The following is a 21,239-nucleotide window of genomic DNA, read 5'->3' as shown; positions in this document are numbered from 1 at the left end:
TCCGTAACATGGGCTCGTTAGTTTCTGTCATCTGCGAATCCTTGCACGTTTTCTTTTGTCTGAGTGGAATGGAGTGAAGGAGAGGCTCTCTTTCCTACACAGGGCAGGGCCGGACACACGGGATTAAAGAAGAGGTGTGCGAAACACTCAAGCTGAGCCAGGGATGTGTGAAAGACGGAGGGAAGATGGCCAGGGGAGCTCTGAAGCCTTTGCGTGAAGAGCCGGCGGCTCATCTGGGCCCTGGAGCCGGGTGGCCGCGCGCTCCCGGCCTCTGCATGGCAGGCGTCCCGAGTGAGGCTGGGGCGCGGGTGGGCGAATACATCTGTCTTGCTGGGAAAGGGCTGCGGGGCTTGGCCTCCACTGCCGTGTACGCTTCTTGCTGTGGGGCCGGCAGCCTGGAGCCCACCTGCCACCCTCTTGAGACACCTGGTGCTCCTGTGGGCCAGCAGCTGGGAACAGGGGTGTAAAAATTGTAAAACACAAAGTGAGACTCCCTCAGGGAGCGTTCTGTCCAGGGGACGAGTGTGTCCGGGACAGCACTGTGACAGAGGCGAGCACGGAGTCCCCCCAGTGCAGATGTGGGGAGTCGGAGAGGATGTCGTAGAGCTGAGTCCTTCCAGCCCAGTAGGGGAAGGGACACAAGTACAAAACACCGTTTTCTATTCAGGGCCCACAGGCATGGCTGAACCTGGTGAGGGGCTGGACGTTCAAGCAATGCGTGGCGGGTCCTGTCAAGTCAAGCAAGAAATACGATCCTAAAGGTGACAGGGAGCCATTGAAGAGTTTTCGGGAGGTGAGAGGCAAAAAATTTAAATACAAATCAATAAAGACGTATGGTCCAGCCTACCTGTTGCCTCTGTGGCCCTTCCTGGAAGACCGTTGGCTGGAGAGGCGTAAAGTCTTGAGCCAAGCTTCCCTGGGGTCTAGATCCTAGGAGTTGCATTGCATGATGGGAAGAAGGGCATAGCCACGTTGGCATCTCGGGAGTTACATGGATTTCTCTTCGTGATTCTGCTTTTTCTCTCAGTAGTAAAACAGCAACTTCTTTATCAAAATGGGTCGTTTTCAAGTCTCAGAGAACTGGACAAATTAACAAGGGCCAGTGGTTTCCGGTTCTTTAGTGAGACATCCTCAGACTGTTTTCTTTTACTGATTAGAATGAGTCATTCCCCAGGGGTCTTTCTGCAGTGACCTCTTTATGCCCAGAACGGGACATTGCTGAGCAATCCCGGCATTCCCGTTCAGGGGTCCGTAACCTCTCTTCCACTGCTGACTGGGGCAGCTTCCCCTGCTTACATGGAGATGCTCGCAGACCGTAGAAATGACAAGGAGCATGGCATCGAGGTCACTCCCTCACAGTCTGCTCCCGGAGAAGGAACACAGCAGAGGCAAGAATACAGTTTTGACGGAGTTGAAACCTTCCAGGTTGTTCGTCTTGTTGACGCCTGTGTGACCTTCCCCAGGGGAGCCTCCCTTCCTGCTGCCATCGTCTCTTCTGGTCTGGTAACATCAGAAAGGTGGCCAGAGAATGTCCCATGGGGTAGAGTCGTAGAAGTTAGCTAGATGGGGGCCAGAGGCAGGCCTAGGAGTGAAAGGCCTAGAATACAGCCTCTTCCCCACTCCCCGACCATGACTGCAGACCGGTTCACACTCTGACCCATCCACCTCTGGACTTGCCCCCAGTAGCCTCTTGTGTGGTGGTCGCCTCTGTCCAGACTCCTCCAGTCAGGGCCCCTCCCTGACCGTGCTCTGAGGGGTGGTAATTAGTGGTCATTCAGGTAACGTAGAAGTTGAAATGTCACACTGCATGAACCTCGTGGGACAATTCAGTAGGATTTACTTTGGAAAATTATTCCCTTCTTTAAGAGATGGAACATGAAGAATCTTGTGGAATAACAGACTGAAGGAACTTGGGAAATGTGGACCCTCCTTTCATTTGATAGCTGGGGAAACTGAGGCCCTGAGAACACACTAATTAACTAATTAGCAGAGCCACGGCCTGAATCAAACGTGGTTTCATAGGTGTTTTTCCTGTGCCCCTTTTAGTGTTAGTAAGTTGCTATTTCACATTCTGTAAAATGTATCAGGGCACTTGGTGTTTGGATACAAGAGGCCTAGAAGGGTCTAACGCAGACATTTAAATGGGTGCCGTGAGCCAGGCACTGTGGTAGAGAGACTTTACAGGTTCCACAGCACACAAGGGTCCCTGTCCCAGAGGAGCCCCTGGGGAGGAGAAAACCACAAGCGCCTCACAGTGCGGCGTGGCTGCTGGTACCGTGGGAGAGACCCCCGAACCAAGTAGGCGGTGCGGGCGCGACCGTCGAGGAAGGGCCTGTGGGAAGAGGCCGCTGGGGCCCGGGGTCTGGCATCTGCGTCCCTGGGTCCTGTCCCCCCCGGCGCCCCTCCACTCTGCCCAGATCCACACGTCTGCGCTGCGAGAGCGTCTTGGCCCCCGGTGAGCGAGTTGACACGGGCAGGACCTGTGCTTCCTGCGTCAGCGTGTGAAGCGTTGCCTGCTGAATGGTGTCTGGTTGCTCTTGTCAGGGAGATGCTCTCGTCACCGGGTGTCCCCGCAGACAGGTCTCTGGCCCTCCTGGCACAGTTCTGTTCTGTGACTTCATAGCAGCAGTAAGAGCTGACAGTGACCCTGCTGAGGCACAGAGGACTGGGTTTTTACATCAGCGGCTTTGGAGCTAAGGGAATAAGAAAGAAGGGCTGAGGTTCCCATCCTTGGCAGATGTGGACTCTGCCCCGTCTTTCCGGAAGTCATCGCCCGCTTGCTCCTGGGTCGGGCAGGGCTCCCCAGATGTGCCTGGGGGGTTCTGATGACCTTTCTTCTGCGTCGCCTGACTCGGGCTGGGTTGTGCAAAGCTCAGGGTGGTTAAGATGCCAAGTGGAAGCGGGTAAACAGGTGAACTCTTGGATCCACGCTCTGCCTCTGACACAGCTGTGCAGATTGCCCAGCTCCCGGCGAGGGGTTCTGCTGGTGGGTGTCTTTGTGCCTTAGACTTTGCGTGGCGACGGCAGATGCTTCTGCTTTTTGTTTCGGTAGCCTCTCCGCTTCCTGCCGGAGCGGCTCCACGCTTCTAGTTTCCACTAATCACAAGTCGCATCTGCTGTCATTTCTCTTCCTCCAAATGACATCACACGCCTGCTTTCTGGAAGGGAACCACAGGCTGTAGTTGCAATCAGAGCCGGATTCTGACATGTGAGTGACTTCGCTTGGGAGTCCACAGGCTGCCACGGCAGCGTGAAGTCAGACCCTGGGATATGTTTGCCCGAAGTCACCTTGAGCTTTGCTTGTTTTTCAGGTTGCGGTGCTTTCGTCCACAAAGGCTGCAGAGAGAGTCTGGCCTCCTGTGCAAAGGTCAAGATGAAGGTAAGACGTTTCTGAGCGGACCAGTCCTCGGGGTTGGGAGAGGCCAGGTTGTGGTTTTTGTTTATTGGGATCATTTGATACCAAGACTGAGACCAAAATAACCAGACTGTAGTTTGTCTTTAAAGCCATGGAGTCTCTTGGTTAACGCACTCGGGAGCCTGTGGGTTTCAGAACTCCCACGTTAAATACACATTTCTCCATGATGCGGATGTGTCTGGTGGTGTTACGGTGGTTTTCTTCTTAACCGTGTGTGCCCGCCTGCCTGGACGGTCACACACCTGGCTTCCTCCTGGTGCCATTCAGGGCCCTTGACCTCCCGAGGAGCCAAGGCGGGAGGGGAGGGGGTTAGGGTTTGGCACAGCCTGCCTGGCAGCACTTGAGTCCGCAGGGCACCAAAGGGGTTGGCTCTGGGCACATGACACAAGAACAGGAAGTGCCAGGCGTGTGGTAGCACCTGCTCTGGGAACGCGCACTGCACAATAATGGGCGCTGCCTGTCAGGTGGCCCTTCAGGAGAGTGGGTGTGGGGCATACCCCCAGGCACCCTCTGTGGTTTCTGGTGTTCCGGCCACCCATAAATCAGTGTCCTTTTGTTCCTTGTCCGAAGAGTGCCCTCCAGCTGCCGTCTACACAGACGCTCAGGATGCTGCCTCGGTCACCAGACATTTATCTAAGCGCAGTGGCCTCGTGCTTGAGTGCACGTTAGAGCCTGCTCAGGGACTTTTTAGAAGACCGCTCACTGTGGCCAGCTCCCAGAGCTGCCTGTTCTGGGGCAGGGCCCGGGAATTCGCATTTCCCGCAAGTTCCCAGATGATGTGGCTACCGCTAGTCTGAACTAGTGTAAAAATGATAGGCTTCTGAACCCCAGATCTTACCAGGCCATGGACATAAATTTGTTTGGCTCTTAAAGTAATGTTTTGTTTTTGTTTTTTGGTTAATGCAGTTATTTAAAAAATCGCATTTCGTATCAATTTGGATTTCTGATTTCTCCTTAAAGAATTGGAAGATCTCACAACCCTGGTTATTTCCTCTTACCCAGAATTACCGATTTTCACCTTGCTTGTTTTCCTTTTCTCCGTAGTATTTACCACCTTCTCAGGGTCTGTGCTTCACAGCTTGTATTATTTATTACATTGACTTTACATGGTCTGCACTCCCCAGCCCCCCACTAGAACATAAGCCCCAGACTTGCCGAGCAGTCTGAAGTCAGGAATGTGTGATCTGTTGATTGATCCTAAGCATCCAGAATGGTATCTGTCTTCTGGGTTTCCTAAATGCTGGGAAGATGGACGGGAAGTGGTAACGCACTGGGGCCCCAGTGGCTGCTGTACCCTCCACAGGATGTGTGGATTGCCTCTCCTCCCACTTGTCTGTCGTTCGCTGCCTGCCCGGCCCCACAGGCATGGAGTTTGTGATCTCTGACAAGACAGCGCTGCTGGGAATGTCCTAGGTTCTCATGATGGAAATGTAGCATCTCCCCTAGAAGAGAACACAGCCTGAAAGTGGGGGGGGAGGGGGCATTTTTTTAATTTGGAAACCACCTGCTTCCACTAATGATTTCTCTCGGTAATTGGTGTAGTCTGTAATTTCTCACTCAAAGTGTTTCTGTCAGATGCTACAACAAAAGCCTCAACTAAAATTAGTGCTTCACCTGAGAACTATTTGGTACCTTGTTAATGCTGGCCACCAGAGAAAGAGAAAAAGGCACAGAAGCTGGCTTAGGGAACCCGCATTCTAGTGGGGAAGATGGTGAGCGGGCTGTGGCCGTAAATGGGGGAGAATCTCCGTGGAGGCCTGTGCAGGATTCTCAGGGGCTTCCAGCCACCGCCTTGGGAGAGGAGGAGAAAGAAGGTGATGCTGGCTTCACTGAGGAGGTAGTTCTCGCCTGGTCTTGAATAGAAGAATGTCCCATGGCGAAGGCACAAGGGCATTCTGGGCAGGAGAGGCAGCCTTTGTGGGGCCATGGCACATGGTGGGTTCAGAAGAGAGCCAGTGGGGGTGACGGGCGGGATGCTGCGGCCCGTTGGCCAGGAGCCAGGCTGGCTCTCTCTCTGCCCTAGGCTTCTTGAAGTCTACAGAAAACAAGTTGTGGACACAGCCTTCATCTACTTATTTATTTCCTTTTCCTCTTCGTCCAGCAGCCCAAGGGGACCCTGCAGGCACATGACACGTCTTCGCTGCCCACGGTCATCATGAGAAGCAAGCGTAAGTAACTCCGCCCTCCTCTCTTCCAGCTTTTTGACTCTCTGGTTCAGGACTTAAACATACTTCTGTAGTAATTCATTTGTTACTCTTAATCGAGATTTGAATATTTATTTCATGTTAAGATAGAGAAGGCTGCAGGTTCATTGACCAGAAGCTTAATGTTCTGCCATCTGGCTGTCTTAGAAGGCTCTAGAAGGGTGTGTGTACTTGCTTAAAAGGCAGCCCTGTGTCCTGTGTGTTTAAGCAGGTGACCCCGTGCATCTCAAAATTCCTCTTCCGAGGGTCGACGCTTGTTTTTAGGGCCTCACAGTTGCACAAAGAAAATGAGATCTTGCTGATTGAACTTCTTAGTTCATAAACTGTGAAGTTAAGTAAATCATTCTCTTTTTTCCCAATGACTTCAGGTGGTACTTCAGAAAACTGCGTAAATGACACTGTTCCATCCGCATCATGCTGCCTTCACCAGTGTGTGCAAGGCTCCACTTTGGTTTTCCTTCACGTTCTCCCTTTTTCGCTCTCCACTCCCCCATGCCTTTCCCTCCTTAGCACCCACCGTAGTTATTTAACACCTCTCTTTCCACTCAGCTCCGTTGTCACACATATGTCTGTCTCTGAAAATGTCTCTTACTGTTCCACGTGTCAAATTTATATTACATAGGACCTACGCTTATTCATCCTTTTTTTCCCCATCTGTCACTTTGAGATCTGCGCGTGTCAAGTGTCAGCTGTTGCAGACTGCAGGATGTGCTCTTTCACAGACCTGCTCCCCACTTTTGTTATCGGTCCCCCCTCCCCGCCGAAATCACCACAAGTGACGCAGTTCTGAGTATCATCTTAATTGGCCCCTACAGACACCTGTGTGGGACTTACCCCAAGGCAGTGTTTTTCAAAGTGTAGTTCCTGGAGCCATCGGGAGTGCGAGTTCCTGGGCCCCGCCCAGACCTACTGAACCCGAAATTCCAGGGGTGGCGCCCAGGGCGGTGCTCCAGGCCCTCCAGGTGAGGCTGGTGCCCTGGCCTGAGGCTCGCCTGGTTGCTCTGAATTCTTCCAGGAGATGGGGAATTCCCTTTAGGGAGATTGAGGCTGCTGGCTGCCCATCTCTGCGAGTAGATTTCTGGAAGGGAAGTTTCGCCAGACCGACAACCACCTTTGTCGGCGATCCAGCCCATTCCAGCACCTTTTACCAGTCTCATCTTCCTTAACTTTTTTTCCGGGACATTATCCCTCACTTCAGAAATCTGTGTGCTTCCATATCAGATAAAATGACATGAAATGACATCTTTTTTTTTTTTTTTAAGGCTACCTGTCTTATGCCAGGTTGTGTGTGTTACCTGTGACCCCCACATGTATTTTTATTCCTGTGTTACCACCCCCCTCCCCTAACGCGTGTGGTGTTAAGAGTACAGATAGATAGTGGATTCAAGTCGTGTGGGTCGGAGCCAAGCGCTAAGGGAAAAAACCTTAGACATTTACTGCATCCCCACTCCGTCCGTCGTCGAAACGAATGACGGCAGTTTCAGTGGGTGCTCGACAGGTTTAAACGAGACCAAACCTATAAAGTACTTAATGGTAGGCCTCCTTAAGTGTTAGCTTTGGCTACTGTCCCCATCACCACAAAGAAGGAAACTGAGGTTCAGAGATACTAAGTCACTTAACCTGAGTGGAGTAGGGATCGGTTTCAAAGAAGGGAAATTATAACTTTCACTACCGCCCCCATGCTGTCCTTTGAAAACAAAATTGTTCTGGGGCGCCTGGGTGGCTCAGTCGGTTGAGCATCCGACTTTGGCTCAGGTCATGATCTCGCGGTTTGGGAGTTCAAGCCCCGCGTTGGGCTCCGTGCGCACAGCCTGGAGCGTGCTTTGGATTCTGTGTCTCCCTCTCTCTGTGCTCCTCCCCTGCTTGCACTCTGTCTCTGTCTCTCTCAAAAATAAGTAAACATTTAAAAAAAAAAATTTTTTTTTAAAACAAAGTTGTTCTTGGGGTGTCTGGCTGGCTCAGTCAGTGCAAGTCTTGATCTCAGGGTTGTGAGTCTGAGTCCCATATTGGGTGTAGAGGTTACATAAAAAAAGTTTTTTTTTAGTTTAAAAAAAAAGAAAGTTGTTCTTTATCACTTTTAGGGTTCTGCGTAGCATGACCTCACTCAGCCTCTCCAGCTCTTTCTACTGATTCTTTATGTACATCTTCCTTTCTCTTCTACTGGTTCCCTCCTTTCCACATTCATACGACATGATTATTTCCGCAGCTTCCTTCTCACAGCTCTCTCCTCATCAGTGTCCTGTCTTCCTTCTGGCCCATCCACATCCTTCCCACTCTTCAGGAACCGGTGTTTGTTCCTCCATCAGATTCTGTCCGCTCGCTGACATCCCTCCCGCCGCACCGAGGCTGTGCCCTGGGCTCTTGAACACTTGGGCATAGAGCCCCCTCTCTGTTGGGGCGGGGCCCGCATCTCCGTCCTTGTGTGCTTCCTGCAGGAGGGGTCTGGTTGTGTGCAAGTGTAGCATGTTTCTGGTGTTTTATTATATCACCTTCTTCTAAATAGAATTTGAGTTGGAAATTAATGGTTTTTATTAATTCTGATGAAGTCAAAAACATCCTGAAATACCGTGAAGTCATAACAGCTGCCCCAGTACAATTTCCTCTAGTTCTTGACACTCCTGGGGACAGACAGACGATGCAGCTCGCGTCTGGGACAGGAGCTCAGTTACCAGGGAGAAACCACTTGTTAACCCAAACGCTGGTGTGTCCAGTTGAACGTGAAATCAGCTCTGCTTTCCTCTCTGGTCACGTTCAGGAGAAATATGCACTCTGAGAAGAACCTACTGTGTGACCTTAAACATATGTTGCATCTCACCCAGCTGTAAATTAAAAGAATTGGTCAAAATCTGTGTTCTCAAACAGCAAAAGCATCACTCAGGGGGCTCGTAAAACGTGTGGACGCCACAGTGCCCGCCCCAACGGCGGACAGGGCAGGGAATTCGCACGTCTGACCAGCACCTCAGAGCTGCTGGGGAGGCACCCCCAAAGCACTGACCTCCCAGCCCTGTGGTTCCTTTTATCCCGAAAATTCTTTCAATTTTGTTTTATTTCCCTTTGAATTATTCTGTTTTCCTCTGAATTGAATTCAATTTCATTTCAATTTATTTTCCTTTGAATTACTTTCTCTGTTTGAATGCACTGTTGTCACACGATTCTTTATCCCTGTTGCCTAATCTCCATCCCACCCACATGAAACCACTCTTCTTAGTTTTATATATTTATCTTCTTCAACTTTTTTTATTAAAATAAAGCCAACACCAATTTGGGTTTATTAATTTTTCTTTTTTTCTCCTTTAATATTTGGATGAATCTTTTAAAAAAAATTTTTTTTTAACATTTATTCACTTTTAAGAGAGAGCACGAGCGAGGGAGGAACAGAAAGAGAGGGAGACACAGAATCCAAAGCAGGCTCCAGGCTCCAAGCTGTCAGCACAGAGACCAATGTGGGGCTCGAACTCACAAACCGTGAGATCATGACCTGAGCTGATGTTGGACACTTAACCAACTGAACCACCCAGGCACCCCCGTTTTTCTTTTTTGTTTTTCAAAAAAAAATTTTTTTTAATGTTTATTTCTTTTTGAGAGACAGAGACAGAGTGTGAGCGGGGCAGGGGCAGAGAGAGAGAGAGGGAGACACAGAATCTGAAACAGGCTCCAGGCTCTGAGCTGTCAGCACAGAGGCCGATGCAGGACTTGAACTCACAAGCCGTGAGATCATGGCCCGAGCCGAAGTCGGACGCTTAACCGCCTGAGCCACCCAGGTGCCCCTTTTTGTTTTTTTTTTTAAACATGAGAGTCTGTTGTGTAACTTTGTTTTGCACCTTGATTTTCCCCCCATTGCAATGTTATCTTGAAGATCTGTGTTGGTTCATGGCGACTGTCCTCATTTTTTCAAAACGACATAGTATTCCAGTATGTGACATGCCATCATTTATTAATCTTCTCTTGATACTCGTTTTTGTCTTTTGTAGTATTTTGCTTTGATCACTAGTGTCGCATTGAATAACTTTGGACGTATGTCGTTTCAAGCATCACACGTGCATCTTGCAGAATAAGTGTGCCCTGAATTGGAATTACTGGATCAAGGGGTATAGGCATTTGCAGCTTCACTAGGTGTTGCCGGACCATCCTCTGTAGAGTTCCTGTACGCACTTACACTCCCAGGGCAAATCTAACCTGGAGACGTTTGCTTCTGTTTGGCATTTGTCGGAGGAGTCCGTCCCGGTGAGCTTGGAAACGTGTGCTTCAGTCTGTGCCCTCTCTTCCTTCACAGCCTCCCAGCCCAAGGAGCGCCCCCGATCCGCGGTCCTCCTGGTGGAGGAAACCACTGCCGTCCCCATGTTTGCAAGTAGACGGTCACAGCAGAGTGTCTCACTCTCCAAAAGTGTCTCCATACAGAACATTGCTGGGTAAGTGGGGGTTTAAACACAGCTCGGTTGACATCTAGGTGACAAGAGTGTAATAAAGTAATCCTATAATTTGACAAAAAGATTCTCATCAGAAAAAAAATTGTGTAAAGTAATGACTTGGTGCACATCCAGGTGTACAGACGAGGAGAGTGGGGATTGCGTTTTGAGGCACTGTCCTGACCGCCATTTTGTGACAAGGATCCCCTGTCAGCCAGGTTGTCCTATGCTTTGTGCACAGTCAGCCTCGCTTTGAAGGATCCCCAGTTATAAAGGGATGGTTTTTAGATTAAAATAAGAAGTGGAAACGGGGGAAATGACTTGTTTCTGAATTTTGTCTGGTAATCACTTAAATTTTCAGATGTTACACTTTCCTGTTGGTCCATTGAACCTGGTGTTTTTGCTTCTCTTTAAATCTCTTTTCTGTCCTTGCGTCTGGACTCTTAAGTCCGTTCCATGGAAGTGAATAATGGGCCAGTTGTGACTGTTAGGTCCCCACTCACTCATTTGCACTAAGTTCCTTTTGTGGTCCCTGCAAAAGTTGCTATGGCCCCCGACTGTGCAAAGCCCGGGCTGTCACGGGGTTAGCACAGGACTGATTGTGATGTTATTGGCTGCTTTGGGATAAGACTCCTGCCTTCACATCAAGTAAAGAAATCATCTCAAATGTAGGACTCAAAACATATCTTGCACCTCTCTTAACCTAGGCTAGAGTAAAATTCTTAACTAAAGGATACAAATCTTCTTTTGTCTCTATTTCCTAACCTCTGTGCTGGCTAGTGTTTCCTTGCTAAAAAAAAAAAATGTTCCAGGTATTTTTATTTTGTTTTGTCTTTGTAGTGTTGTTCTTCTAAGGCCTTCCTTTCAGAGCTGTTACAGATCAAAACTTGTTTGCATTATGACTTTAAAAAATTATACTTTGGGGGCGCCTGGGTGGCGCAGTCGGTTAAGCGTCCGACTTCAGCCAGGTCACGATCTTGCGGTCCGTGAGTTCGAGCCCCGCGTCCGGCTCTGGGCTGATGGCTCAGAGCCTGGAGCCTGTTTCCGATTCTGTGTCTCCCTCTCTCTCTGCCCCTCCCCCGTTCATGCTCTGTCTCTCTCTGTCCCAAAAATAAATAAACGTTGAAAAAAAAAATTAAAAAAAAAAATTATTCTTTGAATAAAATGTAAACTTTTAAATGACTCTGGCCTGCTTTCATGTCCTACCGCAATCATTTAGTCCAAAGAATACAGTTTATTAGAAGTGCTGATTAAATAAGTGTGATTATTTAAGGAACAAGGAGAAAGAGTGCAGTGGTTACACAGTGAGTTTCAGATAGAGAAATTTCTTGTGTAATGTGTATAGAGTTTAAAGGAGGAGCGTTCTCCCCGCTCTACCTATCATTTAGAAAAAAAAAAAAAAAATCAAAGGCCCGTAAGTTCAAGTTTGCAATGATGTCAAGTGCTTCTGACCTTCCTTAGTAGTGTTGCATGTGGCTGGGTTCCTGACGTAAGTAATTTGTCTTCTAATCATTGTGGTGCTTGCCACCACCTATCATTTTAGAGTTTTTCAGGTACTCCTTTAAGATTGCAGACCGTGGCTTATCAAAATGTGTTTGCCAGTGTGTGCTTCTTTTTGTCCCCAGAGTCGGCAATGATGAGAACATATCAAACACCTGGAAGTTCCTGTCTCATTCGACAGACTCACTAAATAAAATCAGCAAGGTCAATGAGTCGACAGAATCACTTACTGATGAGGGTAAGAGGAAGTTACGGCTGTGTCTTATGCATCTGTGGGGACCGTGTGCCATTCCCTGAATGCAAGTGTTAATGGAACAACAGTGCCTGCCTCTTCCTTGCTCCTGTGAGGAGTCTCTGAGTTGTCTCGGAATCATCGCATGCTTTGTAACGAACTGGTAATCAGACTTACCAGTTGTTAGATAGTTGTCCATTTGAGGGATGTCGTTGATTTCATGTGCTTGTACTCTAGCACCAGCACTTTTTCTTCCCCTGGACTTTCACACACCGTCAATTTGTAGCTCTCTCAGCAGGTTATGAGCCTACTCTCTTAAACGAGTGAGGTTACCAGGTCCCTTCCAATTCCTGCTTCACCTGGGAATCATGTCTCAGTCACATTAAATATATGGGATATTTATCACGCTTAGCCAGAATCTTGACTGTAGAGTGTCTCAGTCCCAAACAGAAAAGGATTCTTTTCTAGCCCTGGAATATGCGTTCTATAAGTATCCTGTGTGTTAATGCAGTGTTTGTGTCTTACAAAGTTACCACCCAGGGAAGTCCAGTGTAAGCTTTCCAGAGCTCACAGACCCAAGATTCTGATCCTGATCTTTTGATACTTTGAGGAGTAGGTACAGACATGAATGAAGGACAGCTGATGGGGGACTTTGAGATGGAATCCAAACAGCTAGAAGCAGAGTCCTGGAGTCGAATAGTGGACAGCAAGTTTCTGAAACAGCAAAAGAAAGATGTGGTCAAACGGCAAGAAGTGATTTACGGTGAGACCCTCCAATCGCTCTGCAAATATTTGGTTCGCATTGTGCAGCACTTTTAATCCGGTGAATCCCTGGACTGGATGGAAAGCCGGTTTTCAAGTACTTAGCATGTCAAAGATACTCTTTAAAAACTTTGGGGCCTAGAGACATGATCTTATTTCTGTCCTTCTCTTTCTCTTTAAAATTATTTCCTTTAATTTTATTGAACATTCTGTTTAATATGAGTGCTTATTTGTGCAACGGCCCCAGATAGAGATCGCTTGTGACAGTACAGTTTGAGTCCTTAGCTACACTAGAAACCAAGCACAAGTTTTCTAGGAAACGGGATGCAGTAATTATGAAAGGCTCTGAATCCTAGAAAGACCACTTGGGAAACCACCATTTAAGAGTGATGGAATCCAGTATGCTGTCAGTAGAGTGTTCGGCCACGTGCAATGTGGAGGAGTAAGAGGGAAGCACTTTAGGGGAAGGACAGCTATGGACCCAGTTTTTAAGTTTTAATTGGGCTCCAAACAGCCTTCAGCCTAAAGTGGGCTCCCAGTAGCAGCGGGTGACCTTTGAAGGAGAATCCTTCAAGAGAATATTCCTGACTGTCCAGCTTTGTCCTCCCTCAGAGTTGATGCAGACAGAGCTGCACCACGTCCGGACGCTCAAGATCATGAGCGACGTGTACAGCCGGGGGATGATGACCGAGCTGCTCTTTGAGCAGCAGATGGTGGAGAAGCTGTTCCCCTGTTTGGACGAGCTGATCAGTATCCATAGCCAGTTCTTCCAGAGGATACTGGAGCGGAAGAAGGAATCTCTGGTGGATAAAAGTGAGAAGAACTTTCTCATCAAGAGGATGGGGGACGTGCTTGTAAATCAGGTGAGCCACAGGAAGGATCTTTCCCACACAGTGGGGGAAATGTGAAGCTTCGGGGCTCAGTGTTTGTGTTCGTATCTTTGTAAGCATACGCAAATTATTGAATGTCTCTGAGCCTCACTTTCCTGTTCCGTAAACGAGGACAGATTTTCTCTCCTCATGCTGTTTTTTAAAATTAAATGCATACAGGGACGCCTGGGTGGCTCAGTCAGTTAAGCCTCCAACTTCGGCTCACAGTTTGTGAGTTTAAGCCCTGCATCGGGCTCTGTGCTGACAGCCCAGAGCTTGGAGCCTGCTTTCAGATTCTGTGTCTCCCTCTCTCTGCCCCTCCTGAACTTTCACTCGGTCTCTCTCTCTCTCTCTCTCTCTCTCTCTCTTTCTCTCTTTCTCAAAAATAAACAAACATTGGGGCGCCTGGGTGGCTCAGTCGGTTAAGTGTCCGACTTGGGCTCAGGTCACGATCTCGCGGTTCGTGAGTTCGAGCCCTGCGTCGGGCTCTGTGCTGATGGCTCAGAGCCTGGAGCCTGTTTCGGATTCTGTGTCTCCCTCTCTCTCTCTGACCCTCCCCCGTTCATGCTCTGTCTCTCTCTGTCTCAAAAATAAATAAACCTTTAAAAAAATTAAAAAAATAAATAAATAAAATAAAAAAATAAACATTAAAAAAGAAAAAAAATATATTAAAAAAATTAAAATTAAATGTATACATAATCTATGTGATAGATGGTAAAAGCCCATGTTTCTTCTTCAGCATCCGTACCATCATCAGAAACAGTGTAGTTTAAGAAATCAAAAGCTAGAGGGGCGCCTGGGGCGGCTCAGTCGGTTGAGCGTCCAACTTCAACTCAGGTCATGATCTCACGGTTTGTGAGTTTGAGCCCCACATTGGGCTCTGTGCTGACAGGTCGGAGCCTGGAGCCTGCTTCGGATTCTGTGTCTCCCTCTCTCTCTGGCCCTTCCCCCTCTCGAGCTCTGTCTCTCTCTGTCCCTCAAAAATAAACATTAAAAAAAAAAGATGTCAAAAGCTATTTGTTGAAAGTCTCAACTTCCCCCTGTGCCTCAAATCAAAAAGAACTCCTTTGGGGCGCCTGGGTGGCCCAATTGGTTGAGGGTCTCACTTCAGATCAAATCATGATCTCACAGTTCGTGATTTTGAGCCCCTCGTCTGCTGTCAGCACAGAGCCCACTTGGGATCCTCTGTCCCTCTCTCTCTGCCCCTTCCCCATTCGTTCTGTCTTTCAAAACGAAATAAGCATTAAAAACAACAACAACAAATCTCTTTTATCTGAAAACCACCTGAATAAAAAACTATCTATAGAATAGTTCATAAAATAGACCTTGCTGACACTGGGTGTGGTGTGGTTTCAGTCCTACTCCAAAAACAGTTGGGCCAAAAGTTACTTTGATACTTTCAGATATGCTTGTCACAGACTATTTTTAATGTTTCTTTTTAAAACATTGTTTTTGGGGGGTGGGGGGGGAAGCTGTTGCTAGTTTGGCCTTCACAGACAGAAGGGCACAGGTCACCCGCTCTTCCTCCCTCGCAGGTCTGTGCCCCAGGGTAGAAGCAGGGGCTCCATTGCCGGAACCTTTGCCTGAGCGCTAGAAGGGTTGTCTTTTCTTCTGTTCGTGAGCCCAGACCCTTCACTCGTTAATTCAGCGATGCATTCCGTCGTTCATTTTTCGTGTATTTACTGGGCATCTGCTCAGTACCAGGTGGAACCACAAAGGCAGATTCAGCGTAGACCTCCGCCTTGCAGAGCCCTCGTTCTCAGGTGAAAACTGGCTCGGTGTGGAGCAGACGCACGCGCAGTGCGGTACCTGCTGTAACGCAGGTGTCTGCGAAGGGCAAGCGGTCAGCTCTGCAAGTGAAGACCTCTCCTCCCTGAGTGTCCTCTTCCAGCAGTTTCCACGTGTCTCTCTCTCTCTGCCCTCACACCTGCACGGGTACCTCATCTAACCTTGACTTGTGCTGTCCGCAGCTTGTTGTATTGAGCACATCCTCTAGTAAGGTCTGTGACAGTAGGACCTTAGTCCCCCATGGCATCATAGTCCCCCGTGGCATCCACTAATGGCTTCTGTGTGCCAGTTCTAGAATCACCCTGTCACAGTTCATGAGTTCGAGCCCCGCCTCAGGCTCTGCGCTGACAGCTGGAGCCTGCTTTGGATTTGGTTTCTGTGTCTCTCTGCCCCTCCCCCATTCGCTCGCACGCGTGCGCGCGTGCTCTCTCTCTCTCTCTCTCTCTCTCTCTCTCAAGAATAAACATTAAAAAAAAATTAGGATCACCCTTTCAGAGCACCTGTATCAGAGCGGGAGCAAACCACCTAAAATATCTCTGCCTTAGTTTCCCCTTTGGTAAAGGGGGAGACCCGGAAAAACTAGCTTCCCTGAACCTTTTTTCAAGATTTTGGGTAAGGATCAATTTGTGTTGCCTTCAGAGATTTTTACTACAGTTGGAAGTCGATGTTTAGGGTGCATGGTGGGACCACGCACAGATACACATGGGTTTACCAAGAAGTGAGTGTATCTTCAGATGCGTTGTTGAGATCGCACACATTTGGGACTGATTAAAGGACCATGCAGAATTGTCAGGCTGCTGGCCTGAGGTACCTGAGATAAGCAGGTCCCTGAGTGATACTGGCTGTTCCTGATGTCTTTCTAACTCATCACGGTGAAATTTTTAAGACTATCTCACAGAGAACATCTAGTGGGTCCCCTTGTTTTACTACCGTGTTTGTGACAAACGGAAATTAGAACACATGTTGCATTACTTATGTGCATGCTACATAGACATTTCTGTGGTTATTGGATTTTTTTAAAATTTTTTTTAACTTTTTTTTTAATTTATTTTTAAGAGAGAGCACAAGTGGGGGAGGGGTAGAGAGAGGCAGACACAGGATCCGAAGCAGGCTGCAGGTTCTGAGCTGTCAGCACAGAGCCCCACATGGGGCTTGAACTTATGAACTGTGAAATCAAGACCTGAGCCAAAGTTGAACACTCAACCAACTGAGCCACCCAGGCACCCCTGTTTCTTTAAATATATGTAACGGCTTTATTGAAATAAATTCAAATACCACTTAATGCACCCCTTTAATGTGTATAGTTCAGTGGGTTTTCATGTATTCACGGACTTGTACGTCCATCATCACACTCAGTTTCAGAACATTTTTATGACCCTCCCCGCCCCCCCGCAACTGCCCCAGCCCTGAGCACCCACTAATCTGCTTTCTGTCTCTGTGAAGTTGCCTAATCTGGACATAGCTTTGTAAATGGGATAAGATAGTGTGTAGTCCTTTATGATTGGCTTTTTTCATTTAGAATAGTGCCTTCAAGGTTCATCCGTATTGCGGCATGTATTGGTTGATTTCGTTCCTTTTCGTGGCTGAATAATAATAGTCCATGCATGTATCTACCACCTTTGATTATCTGTTGATGGGCATTTGCTTATATCCACCTGGGGGCACTTGTGAATATGGCAGCCGTGAACTTTCATATCCATGCTTTTGTGTGGAGTAAATCTTCCATCCAGGAGTGGAATTTCCAGGTCATGTGGTAGCTTGTTGAGGAGCTGCCAGACTCTAGCTTTTTGAGGAGCTGCCAGACTGGTTCCCAAAGCTGCTGCACCATTTTAATCTTTTGAGGGAATTCTTGGGGAGCCACTCTTGGGTTTTACAAAGAGACTGGGAACTCTGTACAAAATGGGGGTAAAATGTCAGCACCCCGACTTACGACTTCCCTTCTCTTTTCTCTGCAGTTTTCGGGGGGGAACGCGGAGCGCTTGAAGAAGACGTACGGCAAGTTCTGTGGGCAGCACAACCAGTCTGTAAACTACTTTAAAGACCTTTACACCAAGGATAAGCGGTTTCAGGCCTTTGTGAAGGTATCGGTGTGAAACGTGGAAAACCCCCATCATTGTCCGGGGCTCTGTGTTGCCGTCTCTTGAGCCGCAGCACCCTTGAGCAGTTCCTGATGACCCGTTTTGTCCTTTGCAGAAGAAGATGAGCAGCTCCGTCGTGAGGAGGCTGGGAATCCCGGAGTGCATACTGCTGGTGACCCAGCGGATCACCAAATACCCGGTGTTGTTCCAAAGGATCCTGCAGTGTACCAAAGGTGAGCCCCCGTCCTCAGCCAGTCGTGTGTGGTGCCGGGGCACTGTTTCCTATGTCCAGCGTCTCCAGAGGCCCCAGTGAAGAGCTCCTGCTTGCTCTCAAACGTCCAAAAGAGATCCTGTGTTCTACCTTAAAAACCCGTTTATTAAGTGAAAACTTGAAATGCTGGGTCACCAGACTTGTGGTGGATGACAGCAGGAAGGGAAAGAACCGCTTCCTGATTTCCTCTGGAATCGGCAACCAGAATACCTTCTCCCTGACCACTGGATGGGGCTGGTTCCCACCAGCTTTCTTCCTAAGTGCTAGACCTGCTGCTGTTTCTCGGGACTTACTGGTCTGTCTGTCTCTGTCTCTGTCTCTGTCTCTGTCTCTGTCTCTCCCCCCTGCCCCTGGGCAGTGGGCAGTTACATTGAAGATGAGGTAAAACAAAGACATAAGTTGAAAAATTGATCCTCCTCTCCCTCCCCGAAATTGTTGGTTCCTTCTACTTTAGGATACGGCATGCAACTGTGTGTTGCCTGTGTCCTTGAAAACATATAACTTTACTTAGAACTAACCTTATGACAGGAATAGGCATATTCCTTTGGTGTGTTGGCTTCACTCTGGTAGCATGTCCCCGAAGGGATAATGACGGTGGAGCAGGGAGGTAGGCTTCCCCCCGTCTACCTTGGCTGCAAGGATCCAGTAAAAACAAACTATTTCTTCCTTCAAAGACAATGAGGTGGAGCAGGAAGATCTTGCTCAGTCCCTCAGCCTGGTGAAGGATGTGATTGGAGCCGTAGACAGCAAGGTGGCAAGTTACGAAAAGAAAGTGCGTCTCAATGAGATTTATATGAAGACAGATAGCAAGTCGATCATGAGGATGAAGAGTGGCCAGATGTTTGCCAAGGAAGATTTGAAGCGGAAGAAGCTTGTGCGGGACGGGAGTGTGTTTCTGAAGAACGCGGCAGGAAGGCTGAAAGGTAAGGCTCGCTTTTTGTCTGAATCTGTTCATGTGTCAGACAAGAGCAAGCAAAAAAATTTCAGGTACTTTTGTTAGCAGTCCACCGGCTGATTTGTCCTAGGGAGCCGCATCCATACATCACACGGGAGCAGCCGCCCTCGAATCATTCTTAATTTTCTGTCAGAAAGGACAGGCCGAGATAGCCCATAAGGTCCTAAACTCCAGTAGGATAAAAAGGAAAGTTAGGGAAAAGGGGGGGAAGGGGGAAGATTCTAAACAGCAAAGCTAGGTGGCCCTGCTCTGTTCCTGCTCCCGGTGACGCCGAGGGCGTGTGTGCCAGGGGCGGCCCTACGGAGTGGGAGGCGGAGGGGGAGCTGGCGCCAGGGCCTGTGTGGCGGTGTGGCTCTCACGGGAGGAGTGTGGGGGTAGGCCCAGCAGCACTGGCGTCCAAAGCGGAGCACGCAGTAAAAAAATCTTAGCGTGGAAAATGCCACGAAAACGAAGGAACAAATTGCTAGTAAAGGAGAGCCCCGGCCCTCCCTCTGGAGGCCGGTGAACATGGTGTGCCTCCAGCAAATGTAGGCAGTTCCGTCGGGCAGTGTGGGCGGGACGTGCGCCAGAGGCTCTGGGAGCCACAAGCAAGGGTGAGAGAAGAGATGGACAGGACTGGGGAGGTGGTGAGACGGCCGAGGGAAAAGCCATTTGGTCACGGTCTGCGGGCAATTAGCACTGACCCTCTTCCATGACCATCATGATGCCTTTGACCCAGATGTTTTCTCTGAAGTCCTTAGGAAGACACACTTGCTTCCTAAACTTCATGCTCTCACTTACCTTCATTGTCAACCTTCTGGTGTCACGTGTCTCTTGTGGGTCGCCTGCGGCCAGCTTCTAATCAAATGTTGTATTTTGACCCAATCTGTAAGGTCCTGACAGCAGGGGACTTTGACCCGATCTCATGGCAGGATGCTCATTATATAATGTGAAATTCATAAAGCAATTTAGGGGGGCGTCTGGGGGGCTCAGTCAGTTAAGCGTCCAACTTGGGCTCAGGTCATGATCTCATGGTTTGTGAGTTTGAGCCCCGTGTTGGGCTCTGTGCTGACCTCTCGGAGCCTGGAGCCTGCCTCCAATTCTGTGTCTCTTTCACTCAAAACATTAAACAAAATTAAAGAATAAAGCAGTTTCAAAAGACAAGAGAACAAACAAGCAAAAATCCCGAGTGTAAGATTACTATAAAAACGCAAGCTGTTAAGGAGGGCAGATTCCCCTACAGAAATGGGCAGCACATTTGGAGCTGGGGCCTCCGGTGTCCGTTGCAAGGAGTGGAACTGCCATAAGGTTCCAAGTCAGAGTGTGTGAGATTAAAAATACGTCACTTGTTCTGAAGACAGGTGGTAGAGGACCTTCCAGCTCCCAGACCGTAGAGAACTGTTCTGTTTAACTCCTGTCGACTCGATGGATTATTAAACTTGATGATCTTTATCTCTTTCATCTTTCTCTAAGCGAGAGATCACAAAAAATACTAATTTTCCATTGGGTTTTAATTCTTTTCTTTTAAAAGATCGGCTACGTCAAGTTAAGGAAGTTATCATGAAGTTTGTTCATTCTCTGTGCTTGTGATTGATTGCTTAATAATTGTTCTCATCGAACCTGCGCTCTCTGGGCCCCTACGGCAGCTCTGACCTCCCCAGCAGCACTGAGTCTGCCCACCCCCATGCCGGCTTCTGCAAGCCGCCTGCCCAGTGCACAGCCCCGCTGGCCTAAGACCAAGGCTGGGGACGAAACCTGTGCCTTTCTCGTGTCTCTGACGTATCTGTGACACCGTGGGTAACTGCTGTCGGCCAGCCCCCTAGCGTCCTTGACTGACGTGTCCCCACGCTTGGACCAAACAGCAAAGACGTCCCAGGCAGTCGCATGGCTCCAGAGGTGCATGAAGTGACCCTGCTCAGAGGTTGGGGTCTGTGCAGACGTGCTCGCTCCGCAGTCTAATGGGTGCAGGAAACAAGGGCTGAACGAGGCCGGGGGCAAGCGGTGAGGAGCAGCATTAGACTTACTCATGAAGGACGAAGTCGTGAAGGATGGCCTGGTTTGGGGCGGCAGAGACGGTGGCGGGGACACGGGGACACAGGCCGGGCGGCAGAGAGGGACCCAGTCAGGATGGAGACGTCCACAGCCGATGCTGCTGATCAGGGTGGGCAGACAGTGGGTTCCAGAGTGAGGGTTTTCAGCAGGAGAGGAACACATTGGACAGGGGATGCGGTGAGGAAGCAGCAACGGGACAGGCTGGTGACAGAGACAGGAGAGCCCCTGCCGCAGGGGTTCGGGGCCAGCGCACAGGGCCGGAGCTCCAGCAGGAGCGTGAGGAGGAAGGACCGGAGTGCTTCAGAGGAAAGAAGGATCCCTTCCTGCCCCCAGCACGTGTGTCCCTGCTCCGTGGTGAACTTAAACTCTGTGATCCCTGAGGCTCCCTCCACACTCCGATGCTCCGAGAACCCGCTTCAGGCCTCTGCCCACATTGGCTGCTTGGGGCCGTCTTCAGGCAGCCTGGCCCTCGAGAAACGCCTGCCTCCTTCATAAGGACCTGAGTTTCCTAGAGCTGCTGCCTGGAGCCTGCACTTGACTCCTTCCTGCACACGGCACTTTGTGTGTTCACCCCCAAAGCGAAAGCTCCTGGATTCCGGCTGGGGGAGTGCAGCTGTGGCCCAGCGATGGCTTCTATGGCCCGAGGTGCCTCTAGCAGGGACAGGGGCTGGTGCAGAGTCGTCCTCCTCCAGGCGCACTCGTGCCAAGAACAGCCAATACGGTGCTGG

The 21,239-nt window shown here is 49.2% G+C and overlaps 1 protein-coding gene across 11 annotated transcripts in view; it reads left to right on the top strand.

Moving 5' to 3' along the window:
• AKAP13 (A-kinase anchoring protein 13) overlaps positions 1-21,239 on the top strand; it is a 333,617-nt gene that overhangs the window by 294,589 nt on the left and 17,789 nt on the right. For 7 of the 11 annotated variants that reach the window (XM_040493732.1, XM_040493734.1, XM_040493731.1 and 4 more), the window contains 9 exons: positions 3,312-3,379; positions 5,517-5,583; positions 9,893-10,028; positions 11,651-11,763; positions 12,368-12,520; positions 13,132-13,382; positions 17,132-17,257; positions 17,370-17,487; positions 18,200-18,448. In XM_040493732.1, the coding sequence (XP_040349666.1) occupies positions 3,312-3,379; positions 5,517-5,583; positions 9,893-10,028; positions 11,651-11,763; positions 12,368-12,520; positions 13,132-13,382; positions 17,132-17,257; positions 17,370-17,487; positions 18,200-18,448 (1,281 nt within the window). The remainder of the gene's footprint in view (positions 1-3,311; positions 3,380-5,516; positions 5,584-9,892; positions 10,029-11,650; positions 11,764-12,367; positions 12,521-13,131; positions 13,383-17,131; positions 17,258-17,369; positions 17,488-18,199; positions 18,449-21,239) is intronic. The other 4 variants (XM_040493728.1, XM_040493736.1, XM_040493730.1 and 1 more) reach the window with 3 other exon arrangements.

Source organism: Herpailurus yagouaroundi, unplaced genomic scaffold (genome assembly GCF_014898765.1).
Source record: "Herpailurus yagouaroundi ecotype Mexico unplaced genomic scaffold, PumYag 185, whole genome shotgun sequence".
Lineage (NCBI taxonomy): Eukaryota > Metazoa > Chordata > Mammalia > Carnivora > Felidae > Herpailurus > Herpailurus yagouaroundi.
Note: the sequence above shows the minus strand (reverse complement) of the source record. Positions and strands in the feature narration are given on the sequence as shown.